Source organism: Acanthaster planci, linkage group LG01 (assembly GCF_054643075.1).
Source record: "Acanthaster planci isolate LZ-2023a linkage group LG01, COTS_SCS, whole genome shotgun sequence".
NCBI classification, from domain to species: Eukaryota; Metazoa; Echinodermata; class Asteroidea; order Valvatida; family Acanthasteridae; genus Acanthaster; species Acanthaster planci.
In genome coordinates, this window is record NC_141777.1 from 30,841,253 (window position 1) to 30,863,742 (window position 22,490).

The 22,490-nt window shown below is 42.4% G+C and overlaps 1 protein-coding gene across 1 annotated transcript in view; it reads right to left on the minus strand.

Moving 5' to 3' along the window:
• The window catches only part of LOC110976727 (uncharacterized), a 70,397-nt gene extending 49,876 nt beyond the window's left edge, over positions 1–20,521 (minus strand). Inside the window, exons 1-13 of the mRNA XM_022230264.2 lie at positions 20,465–20,521; positions 20,234–20,318; positions 16,756–18,606; positions 16,011–16,073; positions 15,399–15,459; positions 13,742–13,904; positions 11,261–11,374; positions 10,437–10,518; positions 9,601–9,755; positions 9,302–9,358; positions 8,794–8,862; positions 5,287–5,427; positions 579–666 (exon numbers count right to left, since the gene is read on the minus strand). Coding sequence (XP_022085956.2) covers positions 579–666; positions 5,287–5,427; positions 8,794–8,862; positions 9,302–9,358; positions 9,601–9,755; positions 10,437–10,518; positions 11,261–11,374; positions 13,742–13,904; positions 15,399–15,459; positions 16,011–16,073; positions 16,756–18,606; positions 20,234–20,318; positions 20,465–20,509 — 2,974 coding nt within the window. The 5' untranslated portion in view covers positions 20,510–20,521. The remainder of the gene's footprint in view (positions 1–578; positions 667–5,286; positions 5,428–8,793; positions 8,863–9,301; positions 9,359–9,600; positions 9,756–10,436; positions 10,519–11,260; positions 11,375–13,741; positions 13,905–15,398; positions 15,460–16,010; positions 16,074–16,755; positions 18,607–20,233; positions 20,319–20,464) is intronic.
• Positions 20,522–22,490: the final 1,969 nt, after the last annotated feature.

Below are 22,490 nucleotides of genomic sequence, written 5' to 3' on the forward strand. Positions count from 1 at the left end.
CTAAAGCCCAATTCTAGTAGATCTGCAGGAACTGTACCCGTACGTGGTATTGCATGGCCAATTCATCAAAGTTGTGGAAACACTCCCTCCATGGGCATAATTTGCACACATGAATTGCACAAGAGTTCACAAGACCATATTTTCCCACAGAATCATACATTTTGAACTTATCATTCCACAGTACATATACACATACATCTGTACAAATTTCAAGCTTTGTTATTTTCAACATGCCTCTCACTGAAGGTCAACCAGATGCATGAAACATGACTTAACAAGGACATAAAAAGGCCCCTCGGGGTATGATTCATTGCCTGGCAATTTGACAAATAGTGATCACTCTCTTTACAACCCCTTTTGCAAAGCAACCTGTCCACAATTCGATAAACAACATCCCCCCCTCATTTCGAAATTCAGTAGAGGCAAGAAACAGCTGTAGATCTCCCAAACACTGAATTATGCAAGCTCACGTGGAGGACTGATCCGTCATCTGGGGCATACTGATGGGTAGGGAGGAAATTATTCTATGATAGTGTGTAGGAGACAGGAGAAGACCTCCGAAAAAAGAAAGTTCTTACTGTAGTACATCGTGCCGAGTTGCAGCTGTCCATCCACCCAGCCCTGGTCGGCGGCTGCTTGGAAGTACTGGAAGGCCTTGTTATAGTCCTGGATAAAAGAAAGGCAGTTTGTGCATGGATTGATTGGTATCCTGCAGGAAATTGGCAAGTTTTCAAGCTCAGGCTAGCTCAGCCCTCATCCACATTTGGGTCTTTGAGTCTGGACACTATCAGTGTCAGAGGTTGAAACCAGAGATAAGATACAACCGTCAATAGCCTTTCATAGATTGACATTGATTGTGGTGTACTGAATTATACAGCTTGCATTAATTATGCATACATTTATATTAAGTATGCAAATACTTAATGGATGTAATTGCTACGGGTAAGTATTAAAATGGCAGTCAAGTACGCTCTTTTAAGACCATGGTCACTACAAATTTCACAGCACACTGTGCAGACATGGACATGACAAGAAAATGCTTATACCAAATTTTTTGTGAGCATTTTTTTTAAAAACCGCTTGTGCACAATAATTTCTAAGTAAAAAGTAAGCCTTTTATTTCTGAGCCGCTGAAAAAAATATTTTTAAAATACCAGTAGGAACATCCTGCAACTCTGTGTGCATACATATTCCTGGAAAAGTGCTCCATATTGGGAACAAGCAGAAGTCTGTGCAAATGATATTTGCACATCATACACAATTTCTTATAATTCAAACTTAAAACATCAAAGAATGTTACTTAAAGTAAGAGTACCAGGTTATGCTGAAAATACTTTCCAACAAGCGAATGTATTAAAATATAATTCATGGGCATCATTTAAATCCACTGAGGAATTCTGTTTAATTGAACTATTTGAAGATTAAGTAAGAACCAAAAAATGGACAATACCAAGAGCAAACGAGACAAAAATAGAGGGGACTTAGGTTGCTGGAAATTGGCACAGGCCACTTTCCTGTTTCTGCGCTTGACTCTATCAAAAGCCAGATGTGATAAAGTGGCGATTCGGCAAGAGTGCAGCGGCATGTTGCTGCCGGTGGCCCTGGGCACAAAGGCCACTCAGGAAGTGCCTACAGGTGACGGGCAGAAATTCAATTTCCAGAGTCACTAAGGTGTTAAGCAGGGCCTGCCGACGGGACCATACCTTCAAGGCATAAACAGGTTCACAGGGCTGGAAAGTTCCAGGGAGGAAGTCTGACCATCACTAATGCACTCGATCTGTTGTCTGTTTTCCTTTTTAACCTTCAGTTTATCCCGCATCAAAGGGCAATGCCAATATGGATCGTGTTCATCAATGCAACAACAACGTTTGCATTTAGTAGTTGTTTACGAAGCAGCAAAGTGCAGTTCCCGTCAAAGGAGTCTCCATTCCAAGGAAAATTGCACCCTCTCTTGGTCATGCTCATGGCCGATACTGCAGGGGCTACTCTCAGTGAGCTCTCACATTATGCATACATGCAGTTTTAATGACACTGTGGGTAGGCCAATTTCAGCTGTCTTAAAAAGTTGTGATGCAATCTTGGCAAGAATGACCACCTGCTGTGGGAAGGATTTCTGTCAGCTGACCATATGACTGCATTAAGCAAATGGCAGCCTCAGTGAAGCGTTTGCATTTTGAAAGTTCTGACAAGAAAGGGTCTTCTCCATCCTTTCTCAAAAGTGCCCACTTTTTTAAATGATATCAGGAATTTTTTCTGGGACATCAGAGATCTTTGTGCAAAATTGAGAATTTTATTTTGTGATTTCGTGTAAGAAATGTCCATTGTGAAATAAGTTTTCAGTATCACATTACTGTGCAATAAGAACAGGTGATGCCACTGAACAATGTCACTTTACGGTGAAAAGCATCATGACGTGGAAGTTATCTGTAATTTAAACAAGATGGAAAATTGAAAGACCAAATATTCTGAATGACTGTTGTGGCTTGCTGTAAAGCATTTGATGGTTGGTTGCATATTTTACCAGAGGGAACAGCTTGGGAAATGCATTAATATAGCCATTGTGTATTCAGAGAAAACTCTGATAGATCTCAAACATGGCATTCATTTGCGTTTAGACATATTTGTGGAGCACAAGCCAATCAGAATGCAAATGGACTGAGGCTCCTTAAAACCAAAAAACAAAAAACAATCATCCTCTTAGGATTCAAAGGAGAGACCCCCAGTACCTTAATTTCCCGAAAAGTGCACCCACTATTTCTACAGAACACACAAGGGAAACCTCTACCTGGTTGATAAACACAAACAAAAGTGGGGCAGCCATTATGACCTGGTCAATTTGCACATTTAGTGGTCTGGCATGGGGGGGGTGGTGTCAGAGAAAAATTCAGAATGCAAAGGTAATTGCCGATAAATAATACATCAGAGACTTTGTGATTCCTTGACTCAGAGCTGTTGGTTTTGAAGTGAATCTATAGGATGGCAGGGCACATATGATTTGCACACAACCTATCAATAAAATGACCGATGAAAAAAAGATCTCATGGTGATATTTTCTAGAAACATTGTTTTTCGTAATTCAATTTCAAACATCTGTAAATGAAGCAGCATAGGTTCAGACCACCGCCATCGGACAATAAACACGAATTAAATGTCAGACTGCAAATGGATAACCATGTACTTGCCTACTAGCACAATGAGTACGGACCAAATAGATTTGGTTTAAATGGCAGCGTGGTGGGTTTGAATGACAACGTGTTCTGTTCACAATGACAATAATTTTTTATTTAAATGATGCAAGAGTACATCTAATAAGTAAGGTGTGTGCAGATTGGCAAGGTAGTTCTTTCCTCGCCTTCCACTTCTGTGGTCCCGGGTTTGATTCCCGGCCCGGTCCACATGTGGATTCAGGGGTCGAAATTAACTTGGTTTCTATGGTAGCCCACAGGACTAGTAATGTCATTGTTTTACTAGTCCTTTGAGTTTTTCAGTAGTCCTACAAAAATACTAATACGTCTAAGAACAGTAAAACAACACAGGATTCTTTTCATTTACATGTATATAAGTATGGTTTAATATGCCTTATATTTGCCATTCCACATTTTATGTTACTCTCCGGCAGGCATGCAGGTCCCAGGAGGCAAACACTGCTACTTTCCACAATTCTAGTCCCCAGACTAGCAACGTTCACTTTAGATTTTGCAAGCCAATATAGGATTTTCACATTAAAACTTTAAGTTAAAGTAACCCAAAACAGCATACATTCACAATTTTTTGTCATACTTGCGTTAGCAGAGGAAGGATTAATGATCGATGTCATTGTCTGCATTTATATTGCTTGCACAATTTTTTAAATCAAACTAAAATAATTAAGTTTTGGATTTTTGGCACTCATATCGTTTCCTAAATTGCGCAATCCGAAAAGACGGTATCGATCCATGTGCGCTCGGAAAATTGTATTGTTTCTAACGCACAATGCGATTGGCCGAATCGTTTCATTCTTTTCAGTAACAGCCAGTAGAAATCAATCTTATGTGCTGGAAAGACTATCATTATCGCTTCAAACACGCAGGCTGATTGGACAAAACGCTGGATTATTTTCGCGATAGCCCAATAAAAAACGTTTTTTCTCGCTGCACAATATATCGTTAAAGTGTATGGGTTACCGTGAAATCCACACGTACACTTGTATGATGCGTACAATGTCGTGTGGCTGGCCTACGTGTGTAGAGTATAAGCTCAACGTCAATACATGTACGCATGGGCCGTGTTGTGTATGGAAAGAACCCGTCGTGTCTACAGTGTAACGGTAGGCTGTACAAATGTACATGTACATGCATCTGCAATCGAAATACCACTGCACGGCATGGTGTTACATTTACGGTGTGTATTTCTTTTCAAGCCCTGCTAAAAAAGGCACTAGCCCGTCGGACTACCGACAAGTAGGAACTACTAGTCCTCCCACTAAAACCACTAGCCTCGGGCTAGCGGACTACCGCTAATTTTGACCCCTGGGATTGGGTTTTCAGTCCCTACCTGACTCCGTGGGTTTTACCAAGAACATTTCTCTGGGGTTTTCCTCCCACCTCTAAAACTGTAACTGCTTCTTACTGTCTCCCCTTTACTGATGTTGGTGAATATGGGTCGTTTGGCGGCTGCCCGAACTATGTTTAAATGTATTCATTGTTCCATGCTTAATGTCTTCATTGTACAGCGCATTTGAACATATCTATATGAAATTTGTGCTTTATAAATGAATAAATTATTGCTTTATTTGAAAGTGTGGAAGATTGAGCACATGCTCGTGTAGAAAACCACTCAAATTACTTTGCATATATCCATCTAGGATATGTGCAGAAATGCAGATGTGATACACTTCGCAAGTAGTTCTTGGGTACACGGTCTGCAGTTGTGCATCAATGCATCTTTGTAAAAGTAACTATTTCAGCATTGAGAGTGGAGAAAGAAACAGTTTTTCTATAGTTTCATGTTTCCCATCTCTGTAATTTCTTCCTTAGATTCCTTTACCGGATGTTATGAATACCTAGTGATTTGAAATGGTTTAATTAAATGATTGGACATGTACTGAAGCATTGCGGAGACATTCTCGCTGTATATTCAGCAAAGCTCATTGGCAACTGTTCAGTAAGACAGTTGTCCAGTAAGACAGTCGTTTTTGGTTAGGAAAGAATACTTCCACATGTTTTTTTAGGTTTGAATTGGTGGGCTCATTTTTTTTTCGGGGGGGGGGGGAACTGCTGAAGATGTAACAGGCCTGTGTATTCATACCTGGGTAGTGCCACGTCCATACATGTACATCAAACCAAGACCGCTCTGTCCAATAGGGTTGTTCTGGTCTGCTGCCTTCTTGAAGTACTGGAAGGCAGTCAAGTTGTTCTGTTTAACCACCGGGCTTCCCTCGGAGTACATCTATAAAATGAACAGAAGCCATCAGGGAGTTAGCAGGTTGGTGCTTTCTTATCCTTTAGTCAAGACCGTTGGTAAAACTGTTGAGAGACCATGACACTTAGGGGAGAGACGGAATCTTTCACCCAATAAACCCTTTGAAACTGGTACTCAGTGACAGTTAATTTGACATGGCAAGGAACCATTGAAAACCATGAAGGGCAATCACTCAATTGCCAACAACCACCAACTTCCTTTTAATACCCAGTATGAAATTACATGTCCATATATTGAGACGAAAGCGGATTATCACTGCAGACAAAGCACGCTGTGCAGGCTCATTATGCAGGTGTGCCCATGAATGACCCAGTCTGGGCACTGCTGGTCCTTGCCACGTTGACTGACAGGGCTTGGCCCGACGCTGCTTGAGAACAAAATTGCCATGCAGTGGCTATTTGTGTGCATAGCGGGTCTCAAGTTTGCAGTGTAAGCACTGCATCAGAGTGCAGACAACATGGCTGAATTTATATCCGGAGAGTCCTGTTCCTCCAGTGATGAAAGCGAGTTTTATCTCAGTTCAGACGAGGGTTCCTCATCTTCTTTATCACCACCTTCACCTGCCCGAGTACAGTCAAGTACAGAGATAGACAGTGACGTACCCTTGGCGGTATACGCCAAGCGCAAGAGACGGTCCCCTACGCAGTCCGCCACGATGACCAGCAGCAGTGCCGCACCGTTCCGGTGGACAGATGAAGACAGTACACCACTGAAGTACGGCTTCACCGGTAATGGTGGTGCCGTCAATCCCTGCCTGCATCGCAGCTCAACATGCAGTGGGGCCTTTGAGCTGTTTTTCGACAATGTCCTGTACAACAAGATAGTGCAAGAGACCAACCGGTATGTCATGCAGAGACCCGCTGTGACATCGTCGCACGTGTGATCATGGACTGATCTGAACGTCAGAGAACTGAAGGCCTTTCTGGGCCTTTGCATAATGACGGGCATTGCGAAGCACCCCACCCTTCATAGCTTCTGGTCCACCGACCCACTACTGAGGTTGAGCCTGTTCCCGTCCATCAAGCCCGAGACCGCTTCCTTGCCATCCTGCAGTCCCTGCACTTCAACGACAACAGTGCCATGCCGGAGCACTGCCCTGACCGCCTCTTCAAAGTGCGCCGACTCATCCACCATCTTGTTGAGAAGTTTGCCACTGTCTACATTCCTCAACAGGACATTTGGTCAATGATTCCCTACTGAAATTCTACGGACATCTCGGCTTCGCCACCTACAACCCAAGAAAGAGGGCCCACTTCGGCATCAAGATGTATAAGTTGTGTCAGAGCACTGCTACAACTTCAAGATTTACACCGGCCAAAGCAAGGGAAACCTCCCTGCAACTACACAGGTGGGGATGGACCTGGTGAGCAACCTGAATGGCAAGGGCTACAACCTTGCCCTTGACTGGGCCTTCAGCAGTCCCGATTTGTATCGACGACTTCACAACCAGAAGTTCAACCTCGTCGTCATGGCTGACAGAAAAGGCATACCAAAAGCCCTGCAGTCCGTCAAGCTGAAGTAGGGCGAAACAGCATTCCAGTCAGCTGACCTGGGCGTCAGCGGTTCTCTCCTGGCCATAGTGTGGCGAGGCAAGCACAACATCCGTATGCTCTCCACCATGCATACGAAAGACATCAGTGGCTCCAGCAAGCAAGACAGGAGGGGGGAGGAAAAGCAGAAACTGACCTGCATCATCGAGTACAACGCCCTGATGGGGGGCGTTGACAAGAGCGACCAACTAGCGGCAAATCATCGAGCTACCCGTAAGTCCCTCAAATGGTACAAGAAGCTCTTCTACCTGCTCGACTTGACCCTGGTGAACAGCTACTCCGTGTACCTGGCCGTTGGTCACTGCCTCTCCTTCCTCGACTACCGCTTGAGTCTTGTCCGTGAGCTTCTGTTCGAGGAGCCCTTGGCCGAGTACTGCCCCCAGCACGTTACTCCACCAGCCACCAACTCCCGCTTCATCGACAGCCACTTCCTCGTCGCCTTGGAGAGGACCAGCTATGGCGACTTCCGATACCGGTGGTATGTCCTCTGTGCTTCCCAAGGTCAGCAAAAGAAGACACACATCAAGTGCGACTCATGCCACCAGCCCCTCTGCATCGCCCCCTGCTTCAAGGAGTACCACACCGTCCACTGAGGGGCAGTTGAACATTTGGTTTCCATTTTCACGGACATTCTTTTGTGTTTTTAACGACTTGTTGCCCTATTTTATCTGGTGTAAAAGAATACTTCATTTACCTGTGAGTAAAAACAATGGTACTAGTTTTAGGAGTTGTCATAGTTTCATCCCTTGAAACAATAACCAAAATAACAAACTTTATTGAATGTACAAGTTTCAGGACACGTTATATATTTTCATCCCTTGAAAAAGCAGCAAAATTCCTTGTACAGGTGTAAGGAGATTGGTCATATTCAGGAAATATGTTACCATTTCTTATTTTGAAAAGTAACAGTGACGCAAAGTTCTTGCCTTTTTTATGAGTTTTGCCTTTTATTTGATCGCAAAGAGTGGAAATTTATTTTACTCATTTTATGCGTTGAACTGTTTCAATGAAAAAAAGAGAAATGAAAAGAAACCACAAGAAGAGAAATGACAAGAAAAATAAGAGGAAAAGAAGTTCTCTGCAAATATTTGTCGGTGTATTTCTTTGTGTACTCGTTTTGTTTGTAAGGTTTTACTTGAAATACTTGGCGCAATAAAGTTTTGGGGTGGAAAATATCCATTTTGAACTCAAACTTAGACTTTTGGGAGAAAATGGACAACTTGCTACCAAGTCGAAAGGTTTAAAGAAGCTGCAAAGTTAGAGCGGCAAAAGTTCTCAGGAAAATGTGAGAAACATAAAAACTGAGAGTCTGACTTAACGATTTTGTCTGACTTAGCGATTCTGTCATTGCTAAAACCATTGCCAACTTTCTCCACTTTTGAATGTGGCCGTCTAGCTCCATACATCTGTTACCAATCCACTGCTCACTTTCATTGAAGCTTCTAAAGTTCAACAATCTCATGGTGTTTCAGGATTTAATGGCTTCTGGCTAGCACTCCCCCCCACAAAGATATTGACAAATGGGAAGAGCCACCAAAATAGGGCTGGATAGCTCAGCTGGTAGAGCATAGGTACGGTGTTCTGGAGGTGGCAGGTTCAAATCCTGCTCCAGTCAATTTTTTTTGTTCATCTTTACAGTGTTCCAAAAATCTCTGATAGTTGGATGGGATCACGGGAGGTTTTTAAGCAGTCTCTATACTTTCTGTACTAAACTATGGACCAGAAGACTGCACGCTGTGCTGGCTATCTGAAGACTCTTTTTTCAGATCAGTTTTTTTCCTACCTTTCCTAGGAAAGCTTGTGCTGTTGGATCCCCAGCCTCTGCCGCTTGTGTGAAGTACTCAAATGCCCTCTGTAGGAGGAAAACAGTGAACGTTACAATCAGCATTAAAATAAGAAACCGAACTAGGCCAGGACTCTCTGGGTAAGGCAATTTCATTGATGGCTGTGAGTACAGTGGCTGATGGTCAAATCCTCAAAAGTGAGCAGTTAACAATGTTCACTTGGCCTACAGCTAAGAAAGAAGCTAGTTAGTGATTCTAGTACGTATTGCCTTTGGGCTAGAGAAGACAGAACGTGTAATTGAAGTATTTCACAATGAATATGGACAATTCGATGCAATATAAACAAATGACCAATATCATTAAAACATTCCAAAATCTAAAATATAAACAAACTATATCTTACTTATGGAAATGTTTTCCCGAGGTCAAAAGGAAAATGTAAGCAACATTTAAGATAAATGTCAGAAAGTTGTTAGGTTTTACATGACTAAAACACAAGAAACCTACCATGTGGTTCTGATGAACACCACGCCCACCTTGATAGTGCAACTGGCCAAGCCCGACCTGAGTGATGGTGAAAAACCAAGCAAAAGTAGGATCAGAGTAAGTAAGTAAGTACCAATCTGTCTAATGTAAAGCCAAAAGTTGAATGTATCTTCAGTTGGTTCAATTAATAATTTTTCAAAAGTTACTCTGGAACTCCAGATGTCAAAGCTTCAGACAATGAGCCGATTTGACAAAAATGGCCCTAACCCAGTATTTTGACAATTCTTCTGGGAGAAGCCCTCCTTCAAGAGGTGCGTTACCTGGGCCTGGGTGTCCCCCTTGTCAGCAAGGAATTGGTAATACTGAATCAGGTCCTCATCTAAGACACCTCCATGGGATCCTGTATTCTCATCTTCATCATACAGTCGGATCCGCTGCACCACTGATCCGCCGCTGTGTGAGACTTGATCGGCAACTGCATGTTCAAAACAATTTTTCAAAAGCAATTTTTAAGAGTTGAGGCTCAAACAGAAGATGTTTTAAAAGGCAACACAGTCAGGTAAAACATATCTGATCGAGGAAGTTAATTATTCAACTTGAACAAGATTAATCATCAGCTTAAAGTTATAAATGGGAAGGGTTGAAACAGAGCCAAGTGCGTTGACTTATTTATCGGCTACTTCTAATCAACATAAATATAAACATCCCACTCAAGTTCAACCATGAAAATTCTTCCAGCATTCATGGTAGCTATGCACAAAATGATTCTCAAGCAGTCAAAATCTTAATTTCCTTGTTGAGTGGCTGGACTTCAAAGTCATATTCCAATATGCTCATGGTGTATCCGCCACAAATGCTGACCAGTGCTACAAGACAATCACCAAGGCTGCAGACTATTTTGGTTGCCATTTCAGCTTGTTTGTAACATGTGCATTAATCTACCAGCAGCTTCTATTGAATCCCAGACGGTACCTTCAACTAATCTTGCATGCAGTCAACCGTGATCACAGTAGACATTATTCCAACACAGAACCCTTGGACAGACAATATCATATGCTTTAGTTTTGCTGAGTGTTTTTGCTCGTAAGTTGTAGTAGACAAATGCATTGTCAATGAATAAGAAAGACAAGGCATCTTGCAAGGCCTCTCCACCCACCTGTATTAGCCACTTTCCTGTAGTATGTCAGTGCAGTCTCGCAGTGTTGAGTCACCCCGATACCAGACCAGTAGTGATACCCCTATCAATGGAATGGGCTTGTTTCAATTATGTAGGAAGAATTTTCAAACTAGTTGAAAACCGGCAAGGGTTGGATTATAAATGATGAATCAAGCAAAGCTGAGATCCGTTCCAACCCTCCATCTTCAGGATTTTCATTCTTTTACAACTATTTGTAAGATAAAGGCCTCATTTGAGGTACAGTGTACACAAAAGGAGGGCACTATTATAGTTTTTGTTGACTCCAAATTTACCCACTTCAAATAACCGCCTCCTTTTGTGTCTGGCATGCTTCAAACAGGCTAAGTTACCTGCTAGAGTTTCTCCGTTCCTTAACTCTTGCTGGATTTGGAACGTTTTGGACAAAAAACCTCTTCAAACAGCCCTTGATACTTGCCATCTTGTTTACCAGAGGTTTTTATCTTGCAGTCACTGAGAATTCAAAAGCACAGAGCTGACACTGCCAGCACTTTTGTTTGACCAGTGCAACACAGAATTCTGTCTCATTTAGGTTAACTTATAAAACTAAGCTATTATTGTCACACAATATTCAATGTTTACATCACCAATTTTCACCGTCCTTGTTTTACGCTAACGTGTATGATTTCTGGTTTCATTGTCCCAAGTGTGCATTTATAATCTGTTAGCTGTCCCATTTCCGCTGCAATCAGCGTCCCAATTTCGCTGGTGATACTCCTAGCCAGTTGCACTCTGACACTGTGCATCCCCTTTGCTACGCTACTGGTACACACAGCTCAACTTACCAGAATCATTTGGGCATGGGGATCACCTCCTAAAGCGGCAAATGTGAAGAACACCAGTGCTTTAGCTTGGCTGGAGTTGAAGCTTATGCCGTTGGCATACAAAAAGCCCAAACCCTGTCAAGAAAAATAAAGAAATGCAAAATTCAAGTTTTGTTTCTTGTGCTCCATGCTGTAAAGGCCACTTGGAGCAGAGTCACCAAAAGCCACCGACTCTGGGATCACCAACAGAGGCCAGGCATACACCGTCGCATAATCCAATCTTAGCAGATCCTGGCAAGACCAAGTCTCAGGTACTGTCTTCATTGAGCTCACTGGAGTCAAAGACATCAATGTTATTTACACTGCTGTCAGCTTGTCGTTCACGGTGTAATGATGTCTGCAGACAGGATAAGGAGACCAAACGACAACCTTCACAGAGAATATGCTTATGCTTCAAGCCCAGTAGTCTTGGGCATTACGGAGGAAGGGGGAGGAGAACAGATGCTTGCCACTCCCCCCCTTCCCCTAAAAAGGATGAAAAATAGAAAAAGAGAAAAAAGCTAGAATCTATGTCCAGTCAAGACCAGAACAGGGCTTTTCTGAGGAAAACAAGAATTTGGTCCGCAAATATGTTTAATTGTCAAAAAAAAAGATATGTGTTTGCTGACAAATACAAGGTGCTTCGATAGTGGTGATCATCACATGATGTCAATTTTCATCTCCAACACTTCCTTTCGTTGCTACAGACAAAGTTAACCCAATCGGACATGTACTTTGTGAGATATAGCGATTTAAACGGTACACCTTTAACATGACGTCATCATCACATGATATCAATTTACATGTACCTGTATATGTTAAACACTGCCCTTTCAAGTTATCTGCAAAGTTACAATACAATGTAGCATTTACTTCAGGAGATACAGGTCTCTAAAAGAGGCACTTTTATGTCACATGACGTGTCACCTGATGACATCATCATCACATGATGTTAATTTTGTCAGCAACACTTCTCATTCTAGCTATCTGCAAGGTTTCATCCCAATCAGATGTGCAGATACTCTTCTTTCAAGGGTGCACTTTTAATGTAGTGTGACTTGTCACCTGATGACGTCATCACCAAATCGGGTCAATTTTTCATCTATAATAATTCCTTTTTAGCTGTCTGCATGATTTCAATCAAATAGGACGTGTACTTCAGGAGATGTAGGGCTTTGTGAAGTTTGCGCCTTAAATGCCATGTCACGTAACATCTGGTGACCTCATGACGAAGATTTTGTTCTTGGACCCTCTACTAGCTGATTCACTAAGAGCGTGTAGTCAGTCAGATTGGTAAAAGTGTTGAAGTCTTGCTGTTGAAAAATGTGTACAAATATAACAGATAAATTAAATAAATTAAAAATTCTATAACAAATCAGGTGATGACATCATCATGATGACGTCATGCTTCACAAAACACCTTTGCTATAGGTTCTTTATATATGTTCAGTTTCAATGCCATAGGATTTTGCTTTATACCCAAAGTGTTGACGAGAAAATATGCGCACAAAAGTCCATAGGACCAAGGACAAAAAAAAAAGTAGAAAAACAAAGGCTTTTCCCCACTATGCGGAAACACCAAAAAGCACGACAAACAAAAAGGGAACAGAAAGCACAAAAATCACATTTGCTTTAAAAAGCTAAGAATTGATCCCTTCCACCATTTATGGTTTATCAGTTTGCTGTTGATGAGTGCTTCCCCGCCAAGAACCCCTCGAACAAAATTCTGGCCACACCATGCTAGTGGTCATCCAAGGACATCCTCAGTTGGGAGCTGCCGGCCCACCGAGTCCCATCCAAAGAAAACGTTTTTCTCACAATGACAGCTTTAAGCCAAATCAGATCTGTTCAGCGTGTCACTTCATCAAGCGAAGCTCACTTTGTTGATCCAACAGTGGCTCATTCTACCTCCACAAAGGCCAACACTCCTCCAGAAGAACTCACAGGAGAAAGGAAAAGAGTTTGGGGAGAATAAAACCTTGTAAGCATGAAGCAAACTGAAATAGACCGTATTCGCGGCGTCCCCTATTTCAGTCGTATTTCAGTCGTATTCCTGAATGTACAGTATAAATTTGAAACCCGTAATGGGATGGTACCAGGTGATTTGGGGGGGTTGGAATAAAATCGTAGAATATAGTCGGGTTCTTGGAATTTAACGTTTTCAAATAAATACACTCCGTTGGGGAATACCACTGAAATTGGGGACGCCGCGAATACGGTCTATTGTTAAAATGCAGTATTTAGTTTGCTACTCACTATGCAAGAAACAATGAGCATCCATTGTTAGTGCACTAACAATGAGCATCCATTGTTAGTGCACTGTACTTCTTTTGTTAGATGTTCATAGTGTAGGGTCTTCACGGAACAGAGTGTCATTAAAAATACTCTGCACATCCAGGAATGAAAAAAGCCTGGCATCAACACTGATGTTTGCAGGCAGAAGAGGGAGCTCCTTTGTCTTACCGTTTGGCCTTTTGGTATCCCTTTCTCAGCAAGTCGCAGGAACATCTCTTCTGCACCGCTGTGGTTCATGGGTAGATGGTTACCGACCATGTAGGAATAGCCAACCAACTCCTGGGCTTTGGCATTGTTCAGGTACGCTGCATCCCTTAGTAATCCATACCCACTGTTAAAATGAAAGTAGATGGGCCTTGAAAAACTCTGTAACACTTTTCAAAATGACTGTTGGATGAACCCTAGCCCTCCATGGTATTTTGACTACACCTTGCCCGACACATATTATTTGTCACAGTGGCTGCCAGCCAGTCCGCAACGGTGGAATTGTTCAACCACACCAGCTTTTTGGGCTGATGTTAATTGTGGCAGCCAGTGTGCAATGGTGGAATTGTTCAACCACACCAGCTTTTTGGGCTGATGTTGATTGTGTCAGCCAGTCTGCAATGATGGAATTGTTCAACCAAACCAGCTTTTTGGGCTGATGTTAATTGTGTCAGTCAGTCTGCAATGGTGGAATTGTTCAACCACACCAGCTTTTTGGGCTGATGTTAATTGTGCCAGCCAGTGTGCAATGGTGGAATTGTTCAACCACACCAGCTTTTTGGGCTGATGTTAATTGTGCCAGCCAGTGTGCAATGGTGGAATTGTTCAACCACACCAGCTTTTTGGGCTGATGTTAATTGTGCTAGCCAGTGTACAATGGTGGAATTGTTCAACCAAACCAGCTTTTTGGGCTGATGTTAATTGTGTCAGTCAGTGTGCAACGGTGGAATTGTTCAACCAAACCAGCTTTTTGGGCTGATGTTAATTGTGTCAGTCAGTCTGCAATGGTGGAATTGTTCAACCACACCAGCTTTTTGGGCTGATGTTAATTGTTCAGTGCATCAAGCTGCAGCAGACTTACACCTGCTGCACAAGGCTGCGTCTGGCTGGGTTAGGGTTAAAACAAGCAGAAAATCAGCTTTTTGTTTAGTTTGGACCTCAACTAGACTTTTTAGGATGATAAGATTGTTGATTTTTAGAATCTGACTCAAAGTACAGGAAATATAAGCAATCTCACTTCGGACAAATTGCAAGTTTTCAAGAGGTGAATTGTGACACTTTTGTCAATCAACTTGAGAGTGTTTCTGAAATTTACACGATTTCACATTTGGATGGGCATTCTTATTTCCAAGCATTTTGGAAATCCTCAAACTTTGGAAAGTTTGCAGCGAACTAGCCTGAAGTGGATTTTATTAGCACATCATTATTAAAGAACCCACTAAACCCACTGTCACAGGAAGCAGGGTAGGGAGCACTTTTTCAACTTGAGGGTAATGCCCCCCCCCAACTTGTGGCAGGTCCTTTAATGGCTGATAAATGATGGTCTCACAAATGCCCCCTTCCCCTCACTTTGAAAACATTCTGTCACCGTAGCATCAACCACTCTGCCAGGACGTTTGGAGAAATGTTTAGAGATTTTAGAAACGTAGAACCTGGTCATCAATAATGGCAAACTGCCCAAAGAAACTTTTCAGTACAGAGATGTGAGAGCGGTCCCCTTCAGAGAGGAGGACTTGGAAGATACATGTACCAAAAGGCTCTGAGCAACAGACCTGGAGGCAAAGGATTAATTGATCATCTTCCTGAATGAAGAAGCCAACAGACTACCATGACTGCTTACCGTTTAATCATCTCTTTGCTCCCATTGATCAACGGCAAAGCGTCCTTGTACATCTGATTAGCTGCAACCATCAAAAAGAAAAAACAAAATTACTTCCTTCTCCAGAATTTTCTTTTGAACACTGTAATGCACAGTAATAGAAATGTACACTTCTGTGGCTTCAATTTTATAATGAATTGGAGTGTGTGTTCCATATGCATATGGCACACTGAATGGGGTATTCAAAGAGCCAATAAAAAATTCTGCAGGTTGGCTGGTCTCCTGCTGTTTACATAATTTCAGTTTGGTAATTATATTTGTTCAGTTTGTTTATTGCAGTGTTAATTAAAAATGCAGCTACTCTGCTACTCTCTGATTGTTTTGATGATGATATGATCTTGGAAGTAAAGGCAAATGACATGACCTTTCACCCCAGAAAAAATTGTATGCCATATTTTTCGATATCCTTCAAAGCAAAAAATGTTACGTCCGCATGAGAATGACACAAGGGCCATACCGCTGCTGACATTGTTATTACAATAGAAAGTGGTAGCATTTGTATTAACCCTAACACTCCTCAGTCCTCCAACAGGTGAAGGATTGAGGAGGGTTAGGGTTAAATGTTCACATCACCTTTTTCCCAAATTTCAGCTTCCTTGGGATCTTCTGGTCTTTTTCCAAACAATGTTTCATCATCTGGGGGAAAAATAGTGACAGTAGAAGTGTTAAAAAACTTCAGAACCATGCACCAATAATATCACCAATGCCATGTTTGTTGTGTGGGCAATAAGGGTACTATACTCAGACTAAAAGCAACATTAAGGTCTGGCCATCTCATACAACTGTACACTCCTGCTTGTTATTTGAAGTGATAACGTGAATTGTTTTGTACATTCTCTGTTGGCATATCGAAGTGGGGGTTTTTGTTGACTGCAATGAAATACACAGCATTTTTAATACATGCCCTGAGGTAAAACCTTCATCTTGATGCAACTAGGCCATTTGGGAATCATAAAATTAAAATATGAAAAAAACAGTATATCATGTAAAAACTGTGAAGACAACATATTTTTCATAGTTTACAAAACCAGAGGTTGCATGGCAACATCAAAACAAGCTGAAAATAGTCGGGGAAAAAAAGCTGAAATTTAAAAAGTTAACCTTTTTTGTACACAGTGGGTGTACAAAAAAGCTGAAATTCAGAAACAAGCTAAAGTCTGAACAAAAAATACTGAAATCAGCAAAGAAGATGAATTCTGACATCCTTGCAAAAGTCTTAGAATAACATGAATAATGGTAAAGGATTGTTTATATCAGCTAAATGTACATGTGTCCATTGCACATGGCATTAAAGAACACCCATGCATATTATGCATACCTTCAATCTTTGGCTGCTGTAGTGGTGGTGCTGCTAGGGGCATTGGGGTAAACTCATCTTTACTGCCATCCTCCACTGTGCCGGCTATCTTGGATGCTGACGACTTTGGACTTGAGCCTGTTGCTGCATTACCTTGTTGTTGAGAGGCTGGTTGTTGCTGCTGCTGCTGCTGCTGCACTGGAGGCTGTTGTTGATGGTGTGTAGGTGGTGAGACTGGCTGCTGCGCTTGCTGTGCCTGTGTGGATTTAGGAGGTTCCTGTACCTTGGGTGGTTCCTTCTGCTGTTGTTGTTGTTGCTGTTGAGAAGGAAGCTGTTGTACTTGCTGTGGAGGCTGCTGCACATGCTGACTGGGAGGTTGCTGGTTGACTGAAGGTTGTTGCTGTTGCTGTGACTGTGGCGTCTGTTGCTGTTGCGATGAGGACTGCGGCTGATTCACAGCATGTTGCTGAGGAGGTTGCTGTTGCCGTTGTTGCTGATGCTGGGCAGGGTTGGGCTGTTGCTGCTGTTGCTGTACAGGTTGACCCTGTTGCAGTGGTGGTTGCTGTGGGGGATGCTGTTGTTGAACATGCTGTCGTTGATTAACAGCCTGTTGCTGCACATTTGCCTGTTGCTGCTGTGGGGATACATGTTGAGGCGGTGTAGACTGGTGCTGAGGAGACTGTTGAGGAGTATGTTGCTGCTGTTTCTGCTGTGCTTGTTGCTGCACATTTGCCTGTTGCTGCTGTGGAGATACATGCTGAGGCGGAGTAGACTGGTGCTGAGGAGACTGTTGAGGAGTGTGTTGCTGCTGTTGCTGCTGTGCTTGTAGCTGCACATTTGCCTGTTGCTGCTGTGGAGATACATGCTGAGGCGGTGTAGACTGGTGCTGAGGAGACTGTTGAGGAGTATGTTGCTGCTGTTTCTGCTGTGCTTGTTGCTGCACATTTGCCTGTTGCTGCTGTGGAGATACATGCTGAGGCGGTGTAGACTGGTGCTGAGGAGACTGTTGAGGAGTATGTTGCTGCTGTTGCTGCTGTGCTTGTTGCTGCTGCAGTTTTTGCCTATTTAATATTTCCTGTTGCTGCTTATGCTTCTGTTGCAGCATCTGCAACCTCCGTTCCGTTTCTTCGTGTAACTGCTCTAATTTTTCAGGGTTGAGCATTTGTTCCTTGGATGGGATACCTCCACTTGTCTCGGTTTTGGAAGGCACACTTTGTGGGCCAGCTGCTTGCTGTTGGGCATTGGTATTGCTTTGTTGATTTGGGGTGTTAGATCTCTGATCTGTCTGAACCTTCTGATTTGTGTTTACTGATTGGCCAGTGCCTTGATCACTGGATGAGCTTGGCGGTAAGTTTCCATTAACCTGGGTGGGCTGAGAAGTCTGCTGTGGTGCAGTCCTTGTGTCCACATTAGGTTGTTGGTTAACAGCCTGCGTCTGTGACTGCCACTGCTGCTGTTGGTTCTGTGGTGTTCGCTGTTGAATAACCGGCTGCTGTTGTGGAATGTTTGAACCAGTGGGTTGGGATTGGTGTTCTGCTTGAGATTTTCGGTTTGCTTTTTCTGACTGCACAATAGGTTGGTGCTGCTGTTGATGATGTTGTTGTTGCTGTTGTTGTTGCTGCTGCTGTTGGCTCTGACCACCAGGAGCACCAGTCCTCTCATTTGAGGTTTCCTGATTTATTATTTCTTGGTTCAGCTGTCCATCTTGTGCGGGACTAGCTGCCCTGACATCTCCATGTTTATTCTGGCTAGACTTTGGGCTGCTCTCCCCAGTTCTGTAAATTTGTTGTTGCTGTCGCTGCTGTTGTTGCTGCTGATCTTGCTGTTGTGTAGTCTGCTGGACTTGGTCTGCACCAGCAAAATGATCAACTCCTGTGCGTGCAATGTTCCAAACAAAGTTTATTTTTAACAGTTTTACATGCAAAAACCGGACAATTTTCCCACCCTATTATTGGAGCTGATCATTTTTTTTCTAATTGGACTAAATTGTTTGAAATTATTTTCCACAAGGAAGCTCAAACAAAATACAAATTATGCACTATGGGCATTTTCTGCCATAACTAAAGTCCCGGCTGAAAATAAATCGTTTGAAAAATCAACAATATTTGAGAGGGAGGAAATACCATCTCTCTGGAATGAAAAGAAACCCACAGAATGAAATCCACGTTGTTACGCATATGATACCTTTATCTTTCCATTTTGCTACTCATTTAGACACAGCAGCTACAGTACAGTATTTATACCCTACAGATTAGATTAGACGAGATTAGATGTTTTTACATTACATTACACATCATCATGACCATAATGACACTTGCAACCATGACAATTATTTTTTTATTATGCAGTGGCTACAGTTATGGAAGTTTAGACAGGTTGCAGTCTACTTTTGTTGTGCCAGTCTGGTGCACTGCAAACGGGTACCAGACCAGTCTACAACAAATTAATCTCGGACTTTATTTCCCTTAAAAAATCCTCCAGGGAGACGGAATCTACCAAAGAAAAGGCAAACCTGTAGGAAAAGTAAAGATAGGATCTAATTGAGACAATAAAGAAACTAAAGGAAGACACCAAATGGAAGAAAGTCATACAGAGCATAACCTTATTGGACAGCATGCAGATTGATTGAGCTGCACACTACGGCAGTTTATGACAGGGAAGACTGGTTCCTGTCCCTTCCCAGTCCACTGAACGTATATAATAGGGACGGCGACCAGTCCAATGACTTGCGATGCATGCATCGTATCATTGGTAACCTCGACTCCATAAGCTTTATTGCTGATACCGCATGGGTGATTTGGCACAATGGTAGAAAGGCATTGTGGGAAGGAAAAGGGGACAATGTCACTCATGTGGTATCAACAATAAGGCTTATGGGCTGCATGCCACAGATGGTACGTATATAATCTTATTATAAACGTCCATGCTGCGTGCGAGTTCCTTCACTGGGGAACCAACATGGTACATCAAGATTGTAACCATGGGAATGAAGTTGTGTCATTGGATTGGTCGCTGTCTCTACTAATGGAAGTATATACCGTACATGGGGGAGATTTGATTGAGAAAGTGCAATTTCAAGAGTCATAAATGGGCTGTAATCAAAATCCCATTATGAACCCATTGAAAGTGAGGAAATGTGAGGCACTCTGAGTTCTAGGACTCGGCCAATCACTCTTTGAATTTCAAAAATGATTTCCAACTCTAGCCAGGTGCTTATGAAATTCACAAGGTAGGCTATGGGGCAGCAGGAACATCTGGGAGTTTCACACAATTCCGGGTAGCAACCACACCACACCGGTGAAAACAACTGCAACGAGCGCGCGCAATGATCAAAGAAAAGATTGTGTAACCTGATCCATGGACTGGCTGGTGCTCCATAGGCCTAGCCTAATCATGAAATGTTAACCATCAGGAACAGGAAAACAAAATTCATACTATAGAATGGTAAATGTCCCCAGGTCCTAGCATTAATAATTCAATTGTTCAAATTTTTACTTACCGATACAGAGAAGGCAGCACAGGCAGGCAACGGTTACTCTTTGGATTAAATCTTCAGTTTTCATTGTGTCAATGAATGAGGGCACCTAGTAACAGACACGACAGACATGACAGAGCTGACAATAACCATCAATACGGGACCACATTGGTTAATGAGCTTAACCTGTTTAATTTAGAGTGAAAAATCATTTACAATGCAACAATCACCCCTAACTAATCGAAGTAAACATACAGGTACAGAGGTACATGCCATCCCGGTATACGTGTGTACATACATAACATAGGGCTCATGCAACATTGTACATGATAAAATACACGGTACGTACGTGACTTCGTAATGCCAGAGTACTGCACGATTTTGTACTGGCAAAATGATACGTAACAATATGAATGAAAGATTTACGCCCATTGGTTCAAAGTGCCCTACCTGCACAGTAGGCGCTAATATTTTATCCAATAAAACACTGCCACATAGAACGAAATGAAGTCTAGGTCAATTGAAACAGGGTATCTGACTAAAATGCTTTGACATGTTCGAGCTTCAGAGGGCAGTATTTAACACAAGAGAATTCCAAAGACAATGAAACCGGCTTTCGCTCTATTTTTTAACTGAAAGAGAAAAAAGGTCTACTTTCTTCGAATTGAATTATTCCTAAACCTGAGCGCTCAATAATAACAAATTCAATCCGATGAGAACATAATACACGGACTTTTTAAAAGCTGCAATAGACCCGCAGGCATAATTTCATAAATGACCTCGGCCCGGGCTTCTTGTCATGGTCGTCAGTACTTGTGATCACGCTGCAAGCCAAGAAAGGATAGTGGGAGTAATACGGATTGTGCAGTTATCCAGACCGCCACAACAGGGATATATCATGTTGTCAGCCTGATTGAGTGCTAGTTCGTATTTGAATCAATTCGCAGAAATGTTGCGACTATTTACTGACGGATTAAAAGAGGGCAAAAAGGGCCAGCCATGTTCCTCCCCCGAGGGCAATTTGACAAATATTTCAGCTCCATTCCTTTCCCAACATGTGAAAAAAGGCCATAAAAGGTTACAAAAAGAAACTCCTAAGTTTAGCCCCAACTGATCTCCTCCCCAAAAATCTTGTACTGAACCTGCCCTTCTAAATTAAGGTAATTCGACCAGGCGTCCATTGGCGTAACCAGGGTGGATAGGCACACACCCCCGTAAGAAATTCCCCCCCCCAAACTAGGAACTTGAAAAACCCAAGAAAATAGTGGAATTAAGATAAAAAGACATTTGACCCGCCCCTTGCCATCATCTTTTAGACTCGCCTCCATGGTGGAGTAAGAATGGCTTCGAATTCTGGGTATGCTGCCTATCAAGACGGGAGATGAGGGAAGGAATCGCCAGGGTTGGTTTATAGAGTATACCACTTTACAGCAAAGTCTTTGCTAGACTACCTATTCATGTACAACTTTTCTCGTTTAGATTTGTGCATAGTCGGAGGGGGCTGCTCGAGGCGGATACTCACAAAATTATTCCATTTTACTGATTTCAAACGAACATGGAAATCAGTCCCTAGAACAGGGCATAGTAATTGTAGTCATAATGGTGATTTCTAATTTTTTTGTTTAAATATTTTTTTCATTTATTCTTTTGTTTTAATTACGAGGGCTACCTCAAACCATGGAAAATTAACCCGCCTGGCAATATAATACAAGCTATAGGGCAGACAGGTGCTCCATGGCTAATGAAGGCTGTAGCACAAAAGTATTTACATTGCTAGAACCAATATACTTCGTGCAATCATATTCAGGCGCGGATCCAGGGGGTGGGGGTCGGAACACACCCCTCCGCTCTGAGACAAAACAAAAAGTTAAAGAAATGAAGAATATAATAAAAAATTACGAATGAGTTCAAAGGTGCACCAACACCAACAAATCTCCGGCTTGATCCCCTCCCCAAAAAAATTCCTGGATCCGCCCGTGTGCTTATGTGCCAAACCTTGAAGTTTGACTTCGTGACGCCTCTGTAACTTTTTACACATGGTGTAAATTTAGATGCATAAATTCTCACAGTTAATTTCGTTACAGACTGCAGAGCTCCCCCGAAAACCTCAAGGCCGAGATTTTTAGTTTGGACGCAGCCGAAGACTCGCGAATTGCAATTCAAAAGTTGAAGTATACGGGTTCAGGTTTATGATAATTGACGTTTTAATTTGATTTAATGGCGAACTTATACTAGAAGCCAATTGACTAGTTGACAATTTCGTAAACACAGAAGAGACTTG